We start from the raw sequence: 14,634 nt of genomic DNA, 5'->3' as shown, positions 1-14,634 counted from the left end.
AAAGGAGTATTCCACAGATACTTTTATACACCAATGTATGTAGCATATCTTTAATAATCAGTAATTGTAATATAGTTTATTGTTTCATTCTAAGTTTTTCTATAAACAACTTGTGTATAAACAGCTGATTTTTCTCTGGAAGATTTAAACTATCAGTTCAGAAATACTCTTCAATTGTTAATGATATTTATTGAATATATACTATTTGTGTAAATGATTTTTTTTTTTCAAGAATGGTATGAAGAACAACATGAAAGAAAAAAATATCCAGCTTGGCTTAATTGAAATTTACATCATTTTGAAGTTGAGCATTAATAAAAGCAGTTATATTTAACATGTTTTTGTTAAAGGAAAATTCTTCCATTTGTTTCTAATATTAAGTAGTAAATACTTCTACAACATGAAGCATTATTTTTGTTGGGAATCACTTGAAACACTTGGGCCTCCTCTGGCTTGTAATCTTAACTTTTCATCTATGAAGTCAAACCTAATTATACACAGTTGCTGGGCTCTAGCTGCAGATGACTCAATGTAAATAGAAGTTAACTCATTACTTTTATTAATTGAAACATGAAATGTTGCGAATACTTTATATTAGGATTTAGAAAAAAAATCTTTGCATATGGACTGAACATAAGTGTCTTTTTCTTCAGCCCCTATGTGGTGAAGTACTATGGCAGCTACTTCAAGAACACAGACCTCTGGATTGTCATGGAGTACTGCGGAGCTGGCTCTGTTTCAGACATCATTAGGTTACGAAACAAGACTGTAAGTACTAAATATTGCTTGTTAATCTCATTTTAAAGGTTTCAATTTAGACTCTGACTCGTATTTTGTTACAGAGAAAACATTAACGTGAGAACGGTGGTTGAGGATAGGCATACACCTTTCTAAGGCAGACTGAGACACCGGATGACCTCTCAGGTCCTGGGGACCAGCCAGGTCCTCCTGTCCTTCTAGAGTCAGTAAAAGATAGGATAAAGGGGTAGAATCTACTCTGAAAGAGAGAGGGAGGATGTAGATAAGATAAAAATGTAGATTATTGAATCTACTTTTAAAAAGCAACTACTAGTTTTAAATGTTTTGTGTTGGATTGGACTTTTGCACATTGTATACAAATTTTATATATTGATACAAATTTGAGATTAATTTTTGAATGTACTGTATATTCATTTCTACTCTTGTTAAAGGTATTGTACTTATACAACTCATTTAAAATGTAATGCAAATTTTTAGTCCTTGAAAATTATTATTACCGATTGTTTAGGAAATGCAGGTTAGTAGTTAATCACCTATTATAATTGAACACATTAGTTATGTTTTCAAGGTGAAACAAAGATATAATTTAAATAAGTCATCTTCAAACACTTCAGAGATCTATAGAATATGGCATTTAAAATGCTTTAATAACATAGCCTCTTTTTTCTGTTTTTATGATAATGAGACATGGCTGCTACTGATAGCACCAGTCTACTTTAGAGAAGATGATGGGCATCAAAGAAACTCCTAATGGAGCTTGCTTTCTTTGTGGCAAATATAAGCCACTGGGCAAGAAACTGCCCTTGTTTTAACTACTGACAATATACAGTCCTAGTTAGACAAGCAGGACACTTGAGAGTGTCTCCCAAATCTTGCCCAGACAAGGCAAGACAGTCCTTCAAAACCCTTATTTTATACAAAAGTCTGTCAGATATTCTAGGCCCATAGGCCAAAGATGGCTGCCCCAACATTGCAGAGGAACTTTGGGTGACTGTCCAGGCAGCCAATTGTTTCTGTCATTTCTCACATTTTTCAAAAGTTGCTTGCCTGCACTTCTTGCTTAGTTAATATTATTTCCTTCTTGGGTCTCTGAGGGAGTTGAAGACTAGATAGTTACAGTTTTCCTTGTTTACCAGATGCAGAAAGCAAGTTATGATAGAAACTAAATTAGGTACAAGACTTTGGGCTCACAAGGTAGGCTAGATATGGAGCAGTTTATCTGAAGTTGTCAGATGCAGATGGACCAGACATTATTGATACATTTATTGCCTGTATATATTATATATAGTCATTGTATATTGTTTTTAATATAGTTATAGCCTTTTTATTTTAGACAGGAAAGGGGAAATATAGTGATATTTCCTTTGTATTTTAATAAATAAAGCTTGTCTGAAGATCGGAGAGTAAGACAGACACACTGACCAGCCATACAGAGCAGGCAGTGGTGGTACACACCTTTAATCCCAGTAGCCACACTAGTTAGCCGTAGAAGCTGAACAGTAGTGGTACACACCTCTACTCCCAGCAGTAGAGAGGAATTTAAGATGGGAGGAGACATCTCAGTTTCATTCTGTGATTCCTGGAGGCAGGATCACCATTTTGGTCTGAGGTAGAGGTAAGAGCAAGTTATTGGCTACTTTCCTTTTCTGATCTTCAGGCTGAACCCCAGTATCTGACTCTGGGTAATTTTTATTCATACTGCAATTATATGCTTAGTAATCTAAGTACAGTAAATGATGACTGGACTCCTGCTTAAACTTTATGACGGTCATTACATTTCCTCATCTTAATTTTTCTATATTACCATTTATAGTTGGTAAATAGTTGAAGTTATTTTTTCTGCATTTTTAAAAATAATTGAATTTTTTTTGTTTTTCAAATGTCCAACAGATGTGTGAAAATGAGAATTCTAGATACCACACACACACACGCACACACACACACGCGTGCACGCACACACACACACACACACACACGAAGTGAGTTTAATGAATGTACTACTTAACAGAACCTAACATCTAAGGCCCAGTGACCTTTTAATGTGAGTGGCTAAGAAAAATTATCATTGAAATGATTTGTAATTCTGTAGAACAGTAATTCAGTTTCTATATGACGCTATTGCTGTCAAACATGTCTCAGTAAAATAAATTCAGGAAAAAGTACATAACTACTTGAATCAATTTGTGGTTAACCAGAGTCATTTTAAAGTTTTGATTGGTGAAATACTTGGACATTTATTCCAGTTTTTTTTTTCTGTGAAGAAAATAAAGTAAATAGGATTTTTTTTAAAGGAAGTGAAATAGAAGTTTAAATAATTCCTGTTTTGACAGAGGATTAAATCATCTGTGACATTTTAATTAAGTATCTTACGATTTCTATTGTTCTTAACCAGCATTTATGTAAATCAGGTGATTCTTGAGTGGCAGAACAATTGAAATAATTACACTGCAGTTAGAGGAGTGTTATAAATAATTACCCCGTAGTTAGAGGAGTGTTATAAAATCATTTCAGAACCAACCTTACTCCATTTGGTCCTAAAATGACCAGATGAGAGATGGAGTAGAAGCATGTGAATTAGAAAATTTTAAACATCTATTTTCATGGTTTCAGACTATTAATGTTACTATTTTGAGTACAGAGTAGGTAGTTAATTCAAGAAGTTTCTTTTTTGTACCAATAATTACACACTGTCAAAGTACAGTTCTTATAGATGGACGTGGATGTGACCACGATCCTGAAGAATTGGCTTTACCACTTAAACTCTGAGAGGTCCTGCCCCTTCATACCCTTTGTAAGAACTCAGCCCACTGGCATGTTGGGATCCCTGCATTTGAACAGCCCTGTTACTATCTCCACAGGGTAGTTTAATATCTATACATGAAACAAGCCTGGAGTGGCACAAGAGATCCCTTGGGCCTGTGGGTACCATGTTTGCCTGTCACTGCGTTTGGCAGTGTGTAAGTTCTCAAGAGCATTAGAAGACTTGCTTTCTAGTACAAGGCCATTTCCCTATTTATTATCTGGAAGGACTATAAATACATGTTTCATTTCTTTTTGAGGTATTGGGAATTGAACCGAGCCCCCACCCCCATCAGATTGACTCTAGTTGTTTTCATAGTCATAGAACAGTGATTTCCTGAGAACGTGGCCACTTAGGGTTTATGTGCTGTGTTGTTTTTTGTTACTATGTAATTCCAGTACATACATATATATGTATATACATAAACACTTGGTGTTTTATTTATGTTGACAATGTTTATAATTGGCCATGAAGTTTTGCTTTAATTGCTTTTTATTTCTCTCCACATTTCCCAGTTGCATGCAGAACAGCATTTTTTTTTTTAAATGTGTAAGGTGGTGATAAAGTCTTAGTGTTTTTTGAAATATATTTTCAAATCTGAGTTGCATTTATTCTTTTCTGTGGTACTGGTGACGGAATGTAACCACTGAGCTGCACCCAGAGCCCACCCTCTCTTTGTAAATCTTGCTTGACAGTTTCTTTAGCATGGAAAATGCTATCGCCTGACTGTCTAGCTTCTTCGTCTCTTCTACTAAGTTTTACTATTGCTTCTTTGAAGATGATCAGTTACTATTTTTAGGATTTAACCTTTGGATTTCAGAAGCTTTACTTTGATGTACCTAGAATAGGCTTTAAACACTTTTTGCAGGTATTTATGTCTTGTTTTGATGAATCTCATATCTATCTATCTATCTATCTATCTATCTATCTATCTATCTATCTATCTATCTAATTTTTTTGGAATATATTCCTTGTTTTTATGTACCTAGTATAGTGACTTTATTGATTGGTTGACTGGTATTTAGTCATTGTGGAGTTCTCACATTTGTTTTGGTTTCCTTTCTGACTTTAGTGCTGTTGCTGAGGCCTCAGTATGCTAACTAGGTGTTTCCCTACCAGCTGTTTGCCCAGGGCATCTTGTTTCTGCAACTTGATATTTGCCATCAGTGTTGGGAGCCTTTTAACTTCTGTTACCTACACAGTGCTTGGGCATCCTTACCCTCCTCTCCTCTGGAGTTCTCAGTGTGCACATTTAGTTTAGGTTTTTCTCCTCTGTCCATCCCTCCCTCCCCTCTCTGTTCCTCATTTCCTTTCTCCTTCCTTTCTTTCTTTCCCTGTCTCAACCTTTTGTGAGTCTGATTCTGTGATCATTTATTTTTTTCTTAATTTTTATTGTTTTGGTCTGTGTCTTGGTTATCTGTGAAACAGTGTCTCCAGTTCCATCATTCAGGAGACAGAGACAGGCTCTATTAATTCTTTAACTCTGTAAGTTCAAAGCTAGCATGGTCTACATATTGAATTGTAGGCCACCCAGGACTATGTAGTAAGATTCTGCCTTAAAAGCAATGGAGTTGAGAGATGTAGCTTATTGGTAGGGGCTTCACCAGCACGCATGAAGCCATATGCTTAATCCCTATGATAGCAACAGCAACAAAAATAAAAATAAAAATAGTAGAGATGATTTGGATCTCTGAATATTGATGTCTTCTTCCACCAAAGACTTTTTGCTTGATTCTGCCAGGTAGCAATTCTGGACCACATTAATTCAATCTGAGCAGAGATAATATGGATGTGGGTTTTAGCCTGCTTTCACATCTAGGGTATAGGGTATAGTTGGTCTTTCTCGTCAGCCCACAAATAATGACACAGAACCTTATCACTAATTATGAGAGCTCCGCCTTTAGCTTGGGCTTGTTCCCCACTAGCTCTTTAACTTAATTAACCTGTTTCTGTTAATCTTCATCCTCCCTCGTGGTTCCTTACCTCTCCTCCATTCCGTATGTCTGACTTCCTCAGTGTTTTGCTGGTGTCTCCTGGCCTCCTACATTGGCCTCCAGTTCCTCTGTCTCCCGGAAGTCCTGCCTGTTCTCTTCTGTCTCGCTATTGGCCATTTGGCTCTTTATTAAACCAGTCAGAAGGTGCCTTTTACACAGTGTCATCAAGTATCCTGCAACAGTAGGGCTAAGTGAATTCTTGGTAAGTTTGGATTTCTAATATTGTTCCTCCCCATTCAGAATTTGTTCTTTGTCTTTGTCTTCTGGACTTTATTTCTTAATTTATAGGTATCTTTTGAGAAAGCTACCCTTGCTCAGCTTGTTTCTTTGGTTTTCTTTCCTCATTCTTGCTCAGAAAGAAGATGGTGCTTCTGTGTTGTAGAATATTATTTTAAGATGTGTTAAATTCGTTTATGCCATGGAACATTTGTTTAATGACGCAAAGATGCATTCTTTTATGTTGCATTTTGTTTAGCTCCATGAAGCCGTGTTACTTTGCATTTCTAAAACTCCTGACTGGTCTGATAAAGCCTGAACGGACAATAGAGAGGCAGGAGAGAGGGCAGAGAGAGGGCAGAGAGAGGGCAGGTGGGGCTGGGGGAGAGAGGACAGAATAGGAGAGGAGATCTGGGGAGATGGGTGCTGGTGCATACTGTTCGTTCCGGCTGCTCCAATCTGAAATAACCACACAGAAACCATTTTATTTGCAATACTTATGCTATTTGCAATATATTTTTATATATAATATATTTAATATAAAATAATATAATATTTGCAATAGCTTAAGCATATTTCTAGCTTGCTCTTATATCCTAAACTAACCCATTAATCTGTATATCACCGTGAGGTCATGGCTTACCAGCAAAGTTTTAGTGGTCCCCAGCTGAGGCATCTGTCTCTGGTGGCAATTACATGGCTTCTCCCTGACTCTGCCTTCTCTCTCTCTCTCTCTCTATATATATATATATATGTGTGTGTGTGTGTGTGTGTGTGTGTGTGTGTGTCTTTTAGTCTGGCTTTGCTCTGTTAAGCCAATTGCCAAAAGCAGCTTCTTTATTAACCAGTGGCAATAAAACATGTTGATACCATGTATCACCTCCCCTTCTTTGTTTAAATAAAAAGGAAGGTTTTAACTTTGACATAGTAAAATTACATATAACAGGTATCAAATCAAGCAAGAATTACAGTTAAATATTTATATCTACTTTATCTTTTATCATAACTAAGGAAAACTGTATTTATAACTATCTATTCTTCAACTCCATCAAAGACTCCAGAAGGATATAATATCACCTAAGTAAACCAGAAGTACATTGTAAGCAACTTCTAAAACTCTAGAATTGAGATATCTCGCTGTCTGGACAGCCACCCAAAGTTCTTCTGTACCATTGGGGCATCCATCTTCAGCCTACAGGCCCATAGTATCTGGCAGTCTTTTCCATGAAGCAGGAAATTTGAAAGACTGTTTTGTCTTTATTGGCAGTTTGTCAGTCACTGTCTTCTGTGTCCTGCAGAATGTTTGACAGACTCTTCCGTGAAGCAGGAGGACTGTCTTACCTATTTTAGGCAAGTTCAGCAGTCATTTTTTTGTGGGTCCTGTATGTCCAGTTCATACAGCATACCATCAAGCAGTCCAGGCAAGAGCAGTCTCTTGCCCAAATGGCCAACAAACTTCATAAGGAGCCTCTTCGGTGCCTATCATTCTCTTGAAGTACATTGGTACTGCCAGGAGCAGATGAGTCTTGCTGTCATGAAAAACCTCGGTTTTGAAAATATTTTAAATGATACATTCTGTAGGTCTTTGAAAGGTTTGAAGAAAACCTATCTAACTGAAATATATCTCTGTATATCTAGAAAACCTAACATGGCTACAAGCTTGACTATTATTGATGATTTTCTATTAACCTATATTTCTTAATATTACATTACATTTTTAAATGGGCTGCACAAACACAATACCTTAATCAAGAGCATAAATATATATAACAAAATTGAACCTAAATTTGTATCCATAAACCAAGATCCATACCAAGGCAAAGTATCCATCTCTATAGCATATCTCAACTTTAAATGTAAACAAACATAAACAATATTTGGGAATTTGGGCATCGTTCTCTCCAAATTGCTTCCTGCTTTTTGTTGGGTGAAGTAATTTTGGGGTTGTTCATGGTGACCTTTTGCGGGGGGGGGTATTGTTCCATTAAACCGCATTAATATGGTAGGAATTCACAGGTTCTCATCCTCTGTGGAAACAAAAGAATGTCTTTTCCAAAGCAACAATTCCTTAGACCCAAATTTTGAAGTCAAGATACCTTTAAAACATATATGTTGGTTTAGCTTAGCAGCCCATACAATGAAATGTTTCTCTCTACTTAGCTCATTCATAGTCAAGAAATTAAAAGAAAACAGTAATAAACCTAATTCAGACTCTGTGTATATTCCATCTTTTCGTGGCTTATTTTTCTTACTCTATTACTTTTTTTACAAGTTTAATTTTATGCTGTTATCTTTATTCCTTGAACATATGACTGTAATCTTTTAATTATAACTGTCTGTACTCCTTTTCCTCTCTCTTTCAAGCCTATGTACATTTATCCAACACTGTGACCCATTTAGAAGTCTTCCCTTTTCTTTCTGAATCCATGTGTAATGTATCTGTAATTATTTTCTGACCAGGAGCGCCTATTTTTTTTTTTTTTTATGCTAAGCTGGTGTGGCTAGGACTAAGGTGGTTTTTTTTTTTTTGTTTTTTTTTTTTTTTTGCCTTTTGTCCCTGCCTGGTTCAACATGGCAGAGGCATGTTCGCTGCCTCTGCAGCCATGCACAGTGCCCCAGTTTCAAGTATGTAGTGGGTCTATGTCACACCATTAAGCAATTTGTAGCATTCTGTTCACAAACCCCATTTAAGTGTTCGGTCTCCTGAAAGAGCCGGAGCTGTTCATGCAACTAGCTCAAACCAGGAAGCCTTCTTAAAGAAGCCATGTTGTTTTTGTTGTCAATGCTGAGTCAGGAAGACTTCTCTTAAACTCATTGCCAGCAAACGAGTTCATCCGGAAAAAAAATTGCCAGCTACCAAGAAACCGTGCTTAGCTCTGTTCTTTTGTGTTTAGAATTCTTTCTAAGCTCTTTCATGTTTTATGTGGATTTAGCTGGCACATGCTCGCATGCCAGTTTTTTGGAGGAGGCTGTTCTTTTGTTCCCAGCTGCCCAGACACAAAATAATTACACAAAAACCATATTATTTTCAATATTGTTTGGCCAATAGCTTAAGCATATTTCTAGCTACCTCTTATATCCTAAACTAACCCATCTCCATTAATCTGTGCATCACCACGATCTTGTTGCCTACTAGCAAAGTTTCAGTGGTCTCCAACAGAGGTGTCTGTCTCTGGCGGTGGCTACATGGCTTCTCCTTGATTCTGTGTACTCTCTCTATATAATCTCTTTCATTCTGGCTTTACTCTGTTAAGCCATTGGCCGAAAGCAACTTCTTTATTAACCAATAAAAGCAATACATATGAAGAAGGACTTCCCACACCATTGAGAGAAGGATGTGAACTCCAGGGGCCAGCCACCCAGCTACTCAGCAAGCTGTGGAGTAAGAAGTAAAGAAAGCTATATGGGATAAAGATAAAAGCCAAGGCAAAAGGTAGACAGGATAATTTAAGAAAACTGGCTAGAAATAAGCCAAGCTAAGGTTGGGCATTTATAAGCAATAATAAGCCTCCATGAGTGTATTTATTTGGTAGCCGGGTAGTGGGCCCCCAAAGAGTCAAAAGATTATAAAAAACAAAACAAAAAGAAAAACCAAAAACAACAACAACAACAACAACAACAGAAAACTGCTACTACACTAGTGTACCTGATTGTCCTGGTGTCCTGGTCACACACAGACATAGCCTTGTCCTGGTCACTCACAGCCTCGTCCTGGTCACACACAGACATAGCCTCGTCCTGGTCACACACAGACATAGCCTCGTCCTGGTCACAGACACAGCCTCGTCCTGGCCACACACAGCCTCGTCCTGGTCACAGACACAGCCTCGTCCTGGTCACAGACACAGCCTCGTCCTGGCCACAGACACAGCCTCGTCCTGGCCACAGACACAGCCTCGTCCTGGCCACAGACACAGCCTCGTCCTGCTTAAACACAGACATAGCCTCGTCCTGGTCACATACAGACATAGCCTCGTCCTGGTCACTCACAGCCTCGTCCTGGTCACACACAGCCTCGTCCTGGTCACACGCAGACACAAGCCTCATCCTGGTCACAGACAGCCTTGTCCTGGTCACACACAGCCTCGTCCTGGTCACACACAGACATAGCCTCATCCTGGTCACAGACAGACATAGCCTTGTCCTGGCCACACGCAGCCTTGTCCTGGTCACAGACACAGCCTCATCCTGGTCACAGACACAGCCTCGTCCTGGTGACACACAGCCTTGTCCTGGTAACAGCACTGGCTATCCTGGACCTCACTCTGTAGACCAGACTGGCCTCGGATTCACAGAGATCTTCCTGACTCTGCTTCCCGAGTGCTGGGATTACAGATGTGCACCACCACCGCCCGGCAAGTATGAACTCATCTTTAGCTGTTTGGTGCCTTCTGTTACCGTGTTTTCTCAATTTCCTGGTCTTGGTGAATTTGCATAATTTTCACCCATAAATTCCTGGCTTAAAACTGTATCCCTCTTTTCCTATTCTTGTAGTTCTACAGTGTGCAGGAGGCGGAGGCAGGAGAGTTCTGAGCTGCATAGCAGGACTGTCAGCAACCAATTAACCAGACAACAACAAAACATTATGTTTTATTTGAAATTAACCTTTATTCCCTAAGCAGTTTGTGTCTATTTAGTAATCCATTGATTAATTGGATTAAATCTGCTAGCAGAGTAGTTCTCAGCCTTCCTAATGCTGTGCCCTTTGATTCAGTTCTTCATGTGGTGACCTCCAACCATAAAGTTGTTGCCGCTGTTGCTACTTCGTAACTGTCATTTTGCTGCTGCTATAAATTGTAATGTAAACAAATACCTGATATGCAGCATATCTGATATGACCCCCAAAGGGGTTGCACCCTACAGCTTGAGAACTGTGTGTTAGCATAGCTGTTCTTGAAGGAGACAAGGAGTGACGGCTGCTGTTATAGTTCTAACTGGTCTTGTGCCTGTTTTGCTCAGCAGGCAAGCTGAGGGTATCTAACTCACATTTCTTTGTGCCACCCTTTGCCTTGGTTGTTCTTCTTGGCTATTTTGAGCAATTTGTAGAACATGTTTGACAGTTTGCTTCAAATATCTTTTTTAAAAACTTATGAGTTTATTCAGTCCCAGACCAGCTGGCCTTGGTGGGCTCCCAATAAATCAGTTCCACTGTCACAGTGGGTGGGTGCATCCCTCGTGGTCCTGATTTCCTTGCTCATGTTCTCCCTCCTTCTGCTCCTCATTTGGACCTTAAGAGCTCAGACCGTTGCTCCAAATTGAGACTCTGTCTCTACCTCGATCCATCGCCAGATGAAGGTTCTAAGGTGATATGCAAGATATTCATCAGTATAGGATAGGGTCATTTCAGGTTCCCTCTCCTTAGTTGCCCAAGGTACCAGCTGGGGACATATTCCTGGACACCTGCGAACCCCTCAAGAGTCAAGTCTCTGAATTTGGACTGCTCTTCAGTATCGAGAGGGAGGGGGAATGGAGTGGGGGGAGGAGAAGAGGAGTGGGGATAGGGGGAGGGAAGTGGGGGGAGGGGCAATATTTGGGAGGAGGGGAGGGAGATGGGAAACGGGGAGCAGGTGGAAATTTTAATTAAAAAAGAATAAAAAAAAAACTTATGAGTTATCTGATTTGAGCACAGATATTATTAACAAGAATCTTCAAAACTTGACTTGCACTCTTTCTTTGGGGAATATACAAGAGAAGATCAAAGCATAGACTTAATGTTGGTGTTGATGAGGTGTACCCCTGTGCTTACAGCTGGGGTGGGCTGTGAAGGGTGTGAATTACCAGTCTAAGTGTTGACACCTGCACAAGGCGGACTGGCGTCATCAGATGGTAGTGATGGTGACCGTGGGAGTTAATGGTAGTGATAGCTAGAACTTGGGTGGAAGGAACACTTCTGTACCCCAGTGGGCAGTGATTTTCTCTAATTCCTGTAGCATTAGCCACTGGTCGGTGTTCTTTGAATCCTTTAGTTTGTAACTATTGGGGGTGTGTCTGTACATATGGCCTAAATTCCAGAATTTTGAGGTTGGATCAATAAACATACCACAGAATTTTGGTATTACACGTGCTTCCTCAGTATTTTCATACTATCTTTTAAGTTGGGTGACCCTTCAGTTAGCTCAGCTGTGTCATATACTTGGAAATGACATTTAATTAGTATGTTTTTATGTGTGGGGGAAGAATAGTTATGGCTCCCTTCCCCAGGAATTAATCCTTTCTTCTAGGAAATATTCAGTCCCTAGAAGAGGCACTCACATCAGCAAGGCTTTAGTAAATGTTTATTGGATTGACAAGATCAATTTATATTCCTCCTGTGAATATAAAATAATTACCCATCTATTTCGTGTTATAATGATAAATTGTAATTTGCATGGATATTACGTTTTGGTATAATAATGCCAATTATTGAATAGCTATGGCTATATATCAAAGAAAGTCTGCCCCAAAAATGGCATGCTCATAACTTTGGTATATGTGAAACACCAGGGTGTTTTTCTCTGAGTTATGAAAGTTACGTAGTGTTTTTTTTTTTTTTTTTTTTTTTTTTTGGTTTTTCGAGACAGGGTTTCTCTGTGGTTTTGGAGCCTGTCCTGGAACTAGCTCTTGTAGACCAGGCTGGTCTTGAACTCACAGAGATCCGCCTGCCTCTGCCTCCCAAGTGCTGGGATTAAAGGCGTGCGCCACCACCGCCCGGCTTTACGTAGTGTTTTTGAGTTTATCTTTTTGCCTATTTTTAAAAATGTCCACCTTGATAGCTTTAATCTCAACCCCCTTCAGCTCATAAACAACTGTGTTCTGTTGTAAGTGAAAGTTAATGTAAACATTATTATTAAGTTTTCATTTAAAAAGAGTAATGTAGCGTATTTATGGGATTAATATTAGAAAATCTCTTTTGAAGGAATTTAAAAATGACCAGTTATATTAAGTGCCACCTAACATCTCTAAACATTTATGTATCTTATCATTTTATATTGCTGTGAAATTAAAGCTCTTAAAAGATGAACTACAGTTTGGATTAGAGGTTTTCAAAATGATCCATATGTAATTAATGAAGCTGTGCAATGAAGTGTGGAAGAAAGTCTATATCTTAGAGGTTTATCCTGTACTTGGAAACATTTTAAGAAGTTGCCCAAGGTTATTCTCTTAGCTTTAGGCTCATTTTTGTTTTGGATACTTGCTTCCATCCAACCTAATATGTATTGAGTTGATGAATCATGTTGAAAGTCTGGATTTATTTTATATGTATGTGTGTATGTATATAATATAATATGTATATGTCATATATAATATACATGTATATAATAGATGCATATATTATACACAGATACATATATACATATGCACACGTACACACACACGCACACAATGAACCTAGACCTTTAACATGATGAATTTAAGTTTTAATTTTTCTATGAACTAGACTGATGATCTGGGGCAGATAACTGAAAAGGACTTCGGTTTCCTCATCTGTATAGTTACTAATAACGTTTTATAGTACTTTACAAGTTTGACAACTTTATATGTCATTTGAATGGAATGATTTGGAACACATTTTTTGATGGGGCCTACTGGAGGTGTAAATAATACTAATAAATGTTTTATATTCTTTACATCCTAGATGGTAATGTAAAATTATAAAAGCAGTTCTCTAAAGAGCTAAGTGTTCTTAAAGAGCAGAGAGGAAGAAATGTTCAGCCCGAAACGGTTCAGAGAAAAACAGTTGCTTAGCAGACTCTCAAGAATAATAGTCACTGAATTTATTCCACGGGGCACACTTGGGGCTTATTTTGGTCATTGTTTCATCTCTAGATTCTGAACAATGCTTAGCAAATAGGATGCTCAGCAAATAGTTCAAACATTGGAGATTTAAGGAATGAGTGGATCAGACGGGAGGGTGGAAAATAGCTTAGGAGAGGAAATAGGGATTAAAGTTTTGTCTGTTTCTAAAGGCCAAGGAGAACGGTCTCAGCATCTGCTTCAGGTGGATTTGCCTTTTCTTAGTCAGTTCTTTGGGATCATTGCCAGATTTGATGGGTCTGTGTTTTTGTTACATGTCTGTTTCTAGAGATTTTCCTGCTTGTCTTCCCATGGTGACCAAAGTAGCATGTACCATCTTTGTGGCTTTCTAATGTCTTCCTCTTTGCTTCTCACTGTGTCCGTTTCTCAGAATGTGTGGACACTTTCTTGAGGAGTCTTTCTGGGAGCTTCTTGATTTCCTGTTCTAATGTAGACTCGTTGCCTTTTAGGTCTGCTGTACAGCTGCAAGCGTGGGCTTTCTTTCCACTGGATTTCTGGGTCAGTGCCACCATTTTCTTTCATATTTCCTGTTTCCCCCTTGCTTTTTATTCTAACCAAACTGTCTTCTTTATGAAATAAGAGGTTCATTATCTGAGTTCTTGCATATCTGAAACTATCTTTTATTTGGTTGGTAGTTAGCTTATGCAGAATTTTAAATAAAAAGAATTTTTCTCAAAATTGTGAGACTTTGTTCCATTATCTCCTAGAGTCTCGTATTGCTAATATGATATAGTGTCTGTCAGTTTCTATTTGTGGGGTTTACTGTCCCTGGAAATTTTGGGGCTTTTCGTTTTATCCTTGTGTTTCTGATCCTTCACAAAGAACAAAGTGATAATAGTAGAAGACTGGGCTTAATTTACATCCTTTTTGTAATTATGCTCAGGGTACAGTAAATTCTTTGAGCATGAACACTGTATTCTTCACCTTTCGAAAAGCTTCCTTGATAATTATTCCTGTTTTCTTCATTAGATGATGAAATGCGTTTAATTTATACTTGTATAGAATTGATAATGCATCGTTTTACACACACACACACACACACACATTTATACACACACTCGCAGTAGATAT

The 14,634-nt window shown here is 38.3% G+C and overlaps 1 protein-coding gene across 4 annotated transcripts in view; it reads left to right on the top strand.

Annotated features, from left to right (window-relative positions):
- Positions 1-14,634, top strand: part of Stk3 (serine/threonine kinase 3) — a 213,693-nt gene that overhangs the window by 26,357 nt on the left and 172,702 nt on the right. For 3 of the 4 annotated variants that reach the window (XM_057792643.1, XM_057792642.1, XM_057792645.1), the window contains one exon: positions 654-768. In XM_057792643.1, coding sequence (XP_057648626.1) covers positions 654-768 — 115 coding nt within the window. Of the gene's footprint in view, positions 1-653; positions 769-14,012; positions 14,062-14,634 lie in introns of all 4 variants that reach the window. The other variant, XM_057792644.1, reaches the window with a different exon arrangement.

This window comes from Chionomys nivalis, chromosome 17 (genome assembly GCF_950005125.1).
Source record: "Chionomys nivalis chromosome 17, mChiNiv1.1, whole genome shotgun sequence".
In the NCBI taxonomy this organism is placed as follows: Eukaryota; Metazoa; Chordata; class Mammalia; order Rodentia; family Cricetidae; genus Chionomys; species Chionomys nivalis.
The sequence above is the reverse complement of the archived record's forward strand: the minus strand, read 5'-3'. Positions and strand labels throughout refer to the sequence as shown.